Raw genomic sequence first — 9,316 nt, forward strand, 5'->3', positions numbered from 1 at the left:
TCTTGTTGATGTCACAGTACAAATGCGTCTTCTTTGAATGTAGAGCCTTGTGGCCCATCTCAGGAAGAAGAGGAGAGATGATTGGGGGAGAAGTGGACAGATTTGCATGTGGTAATTTTTTATGAGGATATTATTGGGGGCGGGGAAGAAGGGTGAGTAGGTTTTGTGCCTATGCTAGTGTGGTTTTGACAGTATTACAGGGCAGTGACCTTAAAGACATGCTTAACTTTCAAGCATGAATGGTCCTAATTAGTTCTATGGTACCATGTAAGTGTTTGCAAGATCATGACCTAGACTTACTAAAGTTGGTGAGATATTGGTATTGATAATAAACGTATGCCTGTGAGAGTCAATCTTATATTACTTTCCATAATGTTAACATATTTTATAAGATAGCAAGTAAACGTTGAAATTTGCACGTGCAACTGAATGAAGAAATGGCTGCCCGGTTGTAGAAAACTCCATTCCAGGATTTCAGGAAAGCTTTCTGAGTGACACATTGACATCATTGGAGGCGTAACTGAGAGTGGAGGCGGGGGCTCAGCGCTGAAATGCTGCTGTGCAGAGCTGGAAGTACTCTGTAACAGCAACAGTAAAGCCATAGCAGATTGCAAAGTGATAGCAGCAGACAACAGTGAGCAACTGCTGTCTACACTGGTTGGGTTGGAATTAGCTCCAGTTACTTCAAATGTGCCTTGGGAAGCAGTTTTAAATCTTTGTATTAGGTAAGCATAAGCAGTGTTCTTTCCTCTCTTTTTTTGAAGACATTTAAGAACAGATCAGGTGCTTGATGTTTGTTTTTATACTGAAGGGGTCTCTTTACACTCTTGTTTTAAGGTCTAAGCTTAATGGTTGCTTTGCCAGGTGCAAATAACATTTGTATTATGAAATGAAATGCTGTTTTACTGCTAATACTTTCATAGAGAGCATAGTGATGCATTTTTATTTACCTCTTTGCAGTTTAAGTCTGCAACAAGTCAACTTCATGAAATGCTTATATCCGTACTATTCTGAATTATAGTCAAGCATTCTCTAGTAAATAGGTAAAGCCAGTTACAATTTGCTGGTAATTATACAACTTCCAGTTAAGTAATTGTACCATCCTTGAATTGTCGGTCTTGCTTAATGCAGAGATTTCTTTCTTGCGTGGGGGAACGTTGTTTGCTCCACTTAAAATGCAAGGGAGTTTTAAAAACACTTCATGCAAGAAGTTTGTGTCTAGAGTTGCATTATATTTTAGTTTTCTGACTGACATGCTGACTGTGCTCCAAGCCTGTCAATCAGTCTGCAACAGCAACAGCAAGCACATGGCAGTTTGCAGAGAGCTCTGAGACAGAGCCATTGCTTTCTGCCTCTCGCTTGGTTGGAAGTAGCTCCAGTTATTGTAGATGTGGCTTGAAAATAAATGTCTCTTCATTATTATCTTTTCTTTAAAAAGTTTTTTTTTTTTTTTGCTCTAGGCAGTCTCGTTGCACTTTGCCTGCACGGAGGTCGGAAACCTTGCAGCAGGACCATGTGGTGAAGCAGAGCTGGGTCTGGGACGTTGTGCACCACGCAAGTTCAGTGTGGAAGGATCCTTCGACTATCCCAGTCAGAGAAGGGAAATAAAAGTCGAAGGAAGAAAAGAGTAATCCTGTATTCCTTTGCTGTAACTTGTTGGAGACCTCAACGTTGCTGCTACCGCAAGTGACTCTGTTGCTGCTTCTGCTTCTCGGCGTCTGTAGACAGCAATTGTGCCTGCATCTTGAGATTTTTATCTTCCACTAGTTTGAGATGAAGTATTTGCAGCAAGGGCTTGATTGTCGTCACCTATAACAGGAGAGAGAGAAAGACAGACTTGCAACCAGAGAAATTGCTTCCTTCGGAATCCCACCACCGAGTGATTTACTTCTCTCAAGAGAATTGTGCCCACTCAATGAACAAGTGAGTTAGGGTAACGCAACCATTTAATGTTCGTTTCTTTGAGCGGGGAGGTGGGGGGTAGAAGTGGATTTCCCTCCGCTCGGTGAATAGGATCTGGTGATCTCTGTGTGCTTTGCAGAGAAGAGAAATACGGAAGAATTATCCTCTCCAACCAAAAGAGGGCTGGGGAAAAAAAGAGTGGGGGGCCACAGTCTCCTCTGAGGGGGAAACGAAACCCACCCTTCTCCAACATTTAATACTTAACAGTTGCGCTGCCCTATGGATCTTAAGTATGGTGGTTTTAAATGGATTTGCTATTAGTGACTTCTTGGAAATAAGTAAATCCTTAATTATGTTCACATTCTTACTGAGCTGGGTTAAAACTATGGATTCTGCCTGCAGCCGCCGCCTTTTGCACGTGTCGAGTTGGAGGAGTTAGCAGGTGCCGTTGCATTCCCCCCCTTAATCTTGTGGGCCAGGAGAAGGGGAGATCAGGCTGCTCCCAGCCATGTGCTGGTGCTGAGGTCTAACTTAGGCTCGTGCGTGTCTGTTCCTTTTTCTTTTCTGTTTTTTTTTTTTTTTTTTAAACTGACGTTCAGGGTTATGTTTTAATCCCAGGGCTCTGAACTTGCTCTGGCCAGGGAACAGGCTTGAGTGTGCAAAGGGGCGGGACGGCTAGAATCAATGGCTTAGGAATCAGGGCAAACCTGGGCTGTGCATTGCTAATGGCTCTGGGGGGAGAGTGAAAACCTTGTGCCCCAATTAGCCCGTAATGATTCCGGGAGAAGAGTGGTGGGAAGCCGTTGTGAAGGAACTACACCGGAGGTCGGTTTTGATCCATGGTGAAAAAGACATTCTTCCAAGGACTAGAGGCTAAATGCGGGGTGTACAGAGGGAAAAGGGGTCCTTTCAGTGTCCCAGCCTGACAGTCCTGAATGGGGGAGGGGGAGAACAGGGGGTAATGTTTAAAGTGAGACCTTAAATGCGTCATTGAAACATCTAGCAAAATCCTCCATCCTAGCAGAGATTTCTAAAACCTGCATTCATTAATCCAAAAGGAGAGCGCCTTCCTCCAATTCTGGGTCAGGTTTGGTAGCGCTGTAGAGGTGGAGAGGCTAAAATGATGGGATAAGAGGAGAGAAACGTTCCCCTCCCCCTCCTTTCCCCCTCCCTTAGAAAGCCAACAGGGGAAAAAAAATCCCCTGTGCACATAGTAGCACACCCAACCTTTCAGTGCTGTGCTTGAAAGGCACAGGGAGGGGGAGCGCGAGGGAGGGAGGACGCTACAGCTTTAAGTATTGGAAAGTCCGCCCTCCTGAGGTAATGGTAACCTCAGTCTCTTCCCCTCCTCCTGCAAAAGGGGGGGAAAAGCCCTTGTTTTCATTCATAACTTTTTCCTCTTCCTTCCTCTCCGTCAACTATTTATTCATCGCTTCACTCAGCTCAGATTGCAGAGGGCGCAGCTCCACCACCGTAACTTGAAGTGTGGCGATACTTTGCTTCCTTCCCCCCACACCTTTCTGTGTAGCAAACGAGCAAGTTAAAACGCAGCATGCAGATTGTTGTAGAATTTATTCGGACGGGGATGCTGCCTTTTTGAAGCTGATCTGGGAGGAAAAAAAAGTGGGGCAGTCGGGGGAACCCTGGAGAACTGGTTTGGAAGAAATGCTGACATACCGTACATTGTGCTAAAATCTGCAATGGTTCTGAGCTTGGGCACAAAAAATGGTATCTTACACTTTTGTTTACTTTACCTCTTGGAAAAAGTAATTTTTAGATCTTATTTGCAGTGGGGGTATTTGTTTTTTTCCATCAGAAACTATTATGTGGTGTGCAGCTGGCTTTTTTGTCTTTCTTTTTTGTAATTTGTATAGTCAGTCTGCATGTTTTATTAATATTGCATTTTTTTCAGAGATGGCACTTGTCATGCTCTTTTAGAAATACTATAATCATTCTTCCCCTGAAAGTCCCACTTCTGGTCTCTGCAGCTGTATGTCTTTCCCTTTCTGTGTTCATTCATCCCTAGCATTTTGTGTGCTCATATTAAGACTTATGAAAAGGAGAGCCTTGTTATATGGGATGAATAAAGACTGACTAAATAGGGGTGGGGTTTTGTAATCTTAAAACCCTAGGTCCTTCACAGGTGATATTTTAGTATAAAAGGAGACCTTTGGTTTGTTTAATGCTTTCTATGCCCCAGTGTAAATTTGAGATAAGTAGTTTTTTTTTTTTTTTTTTTTTTGGTCAAATTCTACAACCATCTATTGAAGCAATATCTCTTAACAGGATTTCAGTGTACTTTTGCTCTTCTCCTCCCCTGTGTATTCATCCTCTCCCTCCTTTTTCTTTCTTGGACTGGAAATATCTCCGTGTCAAATATGCTCTGGATATGCAAGAGAAACGTACTTTTCCCAGGGTTATTGGATAAGTTGATTTGGCATGTATTCCAGTCTGAAAAAGGAAAAACATGATTGTATGTAATTTTACTATTTTGTGAGGCCGGGGGAAGTAAATCTTCCGTTAGCTGTAGGTGCAGGAAAGCAATTGTTTGTTTTCCCACGACGCTTTGTGATCACTACAATGATGTATAAATAATCTGCCCTCCTTGCCTCCTTCTCCTCTCCCCCATTATATTTTATATAGGTACAGAATTGCCCCTCTGCAGAATTTTCCAAATCAACATTGCAATAATCTGGGTCAGTAATTTGAGACAAGAAGATGTAAAAATGAATAAATAGCTCAAATTACATTTGTTTTATTTTTATCTATCTTCCAAAATTAGTTTGAAGAGCTTATTAATCAAACAAATTTTCCCTAGAGTAGCTTGTGAAAACTGAGATGTATTTTTTAATTTTTTTTTTTCATGAGAAAAGGTACATGAGAAGTCAGAAATGTCTGAAAATTGTTCCAGTTTTATTTTACTACCTCATCTGCCCACACACCCTGCCCTGTAGTCTCAAAACACTTAAGAGAGCTGTTGTATAACACGCTGTTATTTACATCTGGTGTCTTACTTTAATAATGAGTTTGTTACATTATTTGGAACCTGTGAGCTTTCTACTGGAAAGTATCCTTCAGTTTTAGACTTTTTTTTGTAGGATTTACTTTGGAATTTCTTAATGGATGCATGTTTTGTTTTAAAGATTGATCATAAGCTTAAAACAAGGATAGATACTGGAGTACATTTATGATACAGCATTCACAGACTGACAGAAAAGTAAGAGTTTGTGCAAATTTCATTATGCAGAATATGAATTGGATACTGGTCATTCAGGTATCTACCTTGATTTGGAGTACTCAGTATTGCTGTTGCTGATATGCTCAAGTAACACAAGAGAGGCATTTATTTCCCATGCCTTGCCAACTAAACATACAGGTTAATACTTCTTTTATTTGTTTTTAATGGAGAAAGCTCTGATTTTAAATGGCACAGGGTCTCCTCTTACATTCCTCATCTGTAATGCCAGACCCAGACCCAGACTCCTCACCCTGTTCCAACTGGGCTTTGGCCAGGTCTTCAGCATCTTTGTAATCCACTGCTGAAGGAGATCATTACCAAGTGGTTAGGGCAATTTGTGGCTTGCCATGACATTTTTATTTTTAAAAGCTTCCTGTGACTTATTCCTCTTTCACCTTTGATCTCTCTCTCTTTTTTTAATCTTTTTTTCCTTAGGATTTCAGATGCATGCCAGGTTCCCACTGAATGCCAGAAGTAGAGATCCCTACAGATGGAGCCCCAAAGTCAACATGGCAGTGGCGGTTCATTAGTTGTGATCCAGCAGCCTTCCTTGGACAGCAGGCAAAGGTTGGACTATGAAAGAGAAATTCAGCCGACCTCTATCTTGTCATTGGACCAGATCAAGGCCATAAGGGGCAGCAATGAGTATACTGAAGGCCCATCTGTGGTGAAAAAGTCTGGTCCACAAACAGCTCCAAGACAAGAAAAGCACGAAAGGACTCATGAAATCATACCAATTAATGTGAATAATAATTATGAGCACAGACCCAGCCACTTGGGACCCGTGGCACACCAACATAACGTAAGGGCTCCTGTGTTGAGCAGATCGATTAGCACTGGAAGTGCGGCTAGTTCTGGAAGCAACAGCAGTGCTTCTTCAGAGCAGGGGTTGTTGGGAAGATCGCCCCTGTCTAGGCCAGGTTCAAGCCACAGATCTGAAAGGACAATCCGGACGCAGCCCAAGCAGTCATCTTTGATGGTAGATGATCTGAAGGGTCCCTTGAAAGAGGACTTGACGCAGCACAAGTTTATCTGTGAACAGTGTGGGAAGTGCAAATGTGGTGAGTGCACAGACCCGAGGGCCTTACCTTCTTGTTTGGCCTGCAACAGGAAGTGCTTGTGCTCTGCAGAGAGCATGGTGGAGTACAGTACCTGCATGTGCCTGATCAAAGGGATCTTCTACCACTGTTCCAATGATGATGAAGGGGACTCGTATGCGGATAATCCCTGCTCTTGTTCCCAGGCACATTGCTGTTCTAGGTACCTGTGCATGGGAGCAATGTCCTTGTTTTTGCCTTGCTTGCTCTGCTATCCTCCTGCTAAGGGATGCCTGAAGCTGTGTCGAGGGTGTTATGACCGGATCAATCGTCCTGGTTGCCGATGTAAGAACTCCAACACTGTCTATTGTAAACTGGAGAGCTGCCCGTCTCGGAGTCAGGGGAAGCCCTCATAATTTTGGAGGGAGATTTCACTTCTTCAAACACTTGCTTTCAGGTTGTGGCTAATTTTCTGTTCGTGTGGGGTTTACCCCTGCCCTCATTCCCTGCCTTCTCCACTTTACGTACCCAAGTTTTTTCCTTTGCACCCTCCATATCCCCTCTCTCAACTCAGATAGGTGTGGAGTATTTTACTCAGTCATGTTTATTTCAGTCTTTGGTAAGCATGGACTGTGTGCCTGCATTTGGCACCTCAGCTTGACAGGGCCTCTTAGGTTTGTAAGTAATCCACACATGAAAGAGACAGTGAGGGCTAATGGGCTTTTCTGCAGCCTCTTGCTCTGCAAACAACTTCCCCAATGTGTCCTTTTGTTCTCTGCAACTCTCTCTCTTTTTGGTTCCAAGAAATAATTCTACCTTATTTCATGAGCAGGCTGGATTAATCTTGAGGGGGTTGGAACCGTAGAAAATATAAGGCTGGCTTTTACTCCATAGTGCAAAGAACCTGCTTTTCCCTCTGTTCCCCAACCCTTCTTGGAATTGTCTCAGTCTAGAGACTTGCCTGGCTGGTACATTTTTTTTTCTTTCTTTCTTTCTTTCTTTCTTTCTTTTAAATGTAGTTTTGGTTTTTGCTTCACTATATAGATCTTCACATTGGAGACATTATGACTGCAATTCGTTCATCTGTTTCTCTTGCTTTCAAATCTGTGAAGGACATCACCCACTCCACCCCTTTTCCCCATGTTTCTGTGGTCATTGAGATCCTGTTGATACTGATGTTAAAGTTGGCGGTGTTTGCATATCTGAATAATCTTCAGGTGTCACTGAATTAAGTTACCTACATGTTCCTGGATCTTTAACACTTCTCTTATTTCCTTGGTTAGTGAATTTAGCTCTGCCTTGTGCTTCATAACTTTAATCTATTCCATGTTTTATTGCCTTAGCCACAAATTGTGGTCTTTTTTTTGTATATTTTATGTATAAAACACAAAGTTGAATCCCGACTATTTTTAAGACAAAAGTCTGTTTAAAACTTTTTTTATTGTAAAGAATATTTATTATGTGAATCTCTATTATTTTATGATATTTATTACAAAGGACTGTTTGAAAAATGTACTCATGTCTGAATATAACAAAATATCAATACTTAACAAAAATAAGGGTGACACAAAGAAAGTACGTATGTTAACTATAATGCAGAAAATATATTAATTAATGAAAATGTCTCTTGAGTTTTTCATTTTAATATACTGGTAGGTTGTGCTATAGTTTCCATGTCCATATTGCAAAGTGTCTTGCTATTTTTTTTTTTTCTCCTTGTGCACTGCCGGGGTGGTTGAATAACCAATACTGTGAAGACACTAATATGTGTTCAAGTCTTGTTTGTCTAATTTTGGTGTTGAAAATTCATTATCAAATGAGTTTTCACTATGAGATATTTAATAAAATGGAATATGTGTAATTTGCTTGATGTTGCCAAGAAATTTAGGCCACATGTATTTATCAGAGCATTCTGGAAATGCAACTGTAGACAAGGACCCCTAACTTCAATAATTTGTTTTGTTTTCTAGAGAATATCAAATTAACATGCACAAAAAGCAAGAGTAGAAGGGTAAAAATAGTCTTGGTGTTGCTGAAGTCCTTTAGCTCAAGAAACCTAGGTTGTGGGGTTTTGGTTTTTTTCCCCCCTGTGGGAACTCTGACTTTCCCAACCACAACTGAACTCACCTGTTCCTTCTAATTTAAATTCTCTTGAAATAAATACGTGTCACAGCTATTTGCTGAATTCATTCACATTTAAATGGTCAGAAATAGGCTTTGCATTAGGATTAGTGGAGAATCTCCCATTTCCATTGGTGCGATTCAAGTCCTCCCTAATAGCAGAATCTAAGCAGCAGTGTCAAGTATCAGAGGGGTAGCCGTGTTAGTCTGTATCCACAAAAACAACGAGGAGTCTGATGGCACCTTAAAGACTAACAGATTTATTTGGGCATAAGCTTTCATGGGTAAAAAACCCCACTTCTGGGCATAAGCTTTTGTGGGTAGAAAACCCCACTTCTTATCTGAAGAAGTGGGTTTTTTTACCCATGAAAGCTTATGCCCAAATAAATCTGTTAGTCTTTAAGGTGTCACCAGACTCCTCGTTGTTTAAGTAGCGGTGTATTGACTTGGTATACTCTAAGTTGCGTTCATAATGTAGAAGGCCAGAGAAACCGCACATTTAAGAAAACGTAATTTCAGATTCAGGAGACAACATCAGACTCTGTAAATGAGTTCTCAAATTTTGTCACTTTGGCCTCTAATTAAATTGTTTTATCAATATCCCCTCAGCATATAGAAAATTTGATTAGACTGGGCTCTTGTAATTAAGTGTATCCGCACTGACTCCCTCAATGTCTCTTGTTGTTGGAGCCCTGGGTATAATGAGAAGTTTGTATAAAAGCTATAAGTCATTAAAATGTTGTTAGGAGTTGCATCTCTTGTTGAAAGAAGAGTGCGGCTTTTATGACAATAAGGTATATGGAATTATAACTTCTGGTTGACACATAAGAATATGCTCCTCTTTTAGTATAAAAGTGATAGTCCACTCTTGAGAGCACCAGTGTAACCTCAGCACCATACTGAGAAGTGACAAGTTTACAGGATCAGATTTCTTAACAACAACGTAGAAATACTTACCAATATTTTCTTTTTTTTTTTGCATGTGGTAGAGCAAAGTTGATATTAAGTTCCTCCCCAA

At 41.1% G+C, this 9,316-nt stretch overlaps 1 protein-coding gene across 2 annotated transcripts; it reads left to right on the plus strand.

The window, feature by feature from the left end:
• The first annotated feature begins 577 nt into the window (after positions 1 to 577).
• SPRY1 (sprouty RTK signaling antagonist 1) lies at positions 578 to 8,042 on the plus strand. 2 transcript variants are annotated; one of them, XM_054030658.1, is made up of 3 exons: positions 578 to 725; positions 1,461 to 1,923; positions 5,576 to 8,042. In XM_054030658.1, the coding sequence occupies exon 3, from the start codon at positions 5,631 to 5,633 to the stop codon at positions 6,591 to 6,593; it is 963 nt and encodes a 320-aa protein (XP_053886633.1). In that variant the 5' UTR covers positions 578 to 725; positions 1,461 to 1,923; positions 5,576 to 5,630; the 3' UTR covers positions 6,594 to 8,042. The 2 variants fall into 2 exon arrangements, with proteins under 2 accessions (XP_053886633.1, XP_053886634.1); XM_054030659.1 differs by lacking the exons at positions 578 to 725; positions 1,461 to 1,923 and adding an exon at positions 2,375 to 3,630.
• The last annotated feature ends 1,274 nt before the right edge of the window (positions 8,043 to 9,316 follow it).

The sequence above is a fragment of the Malaclemys terrapin genome, chromosome 5 (assembly GCF_027887155.1).
Source record: "Malaclemys terrapin pileata isolate rMalTer1 chromosome 5, rMalTer1.hap1, whole genome shotgun sequence".
NCBI classification, from domain to species: domain Eukaryota; kingdom Metazoa; phylum Chordata; order Testudines; family Emydidae; genus Malaclemys; species Malaclemys terrapin.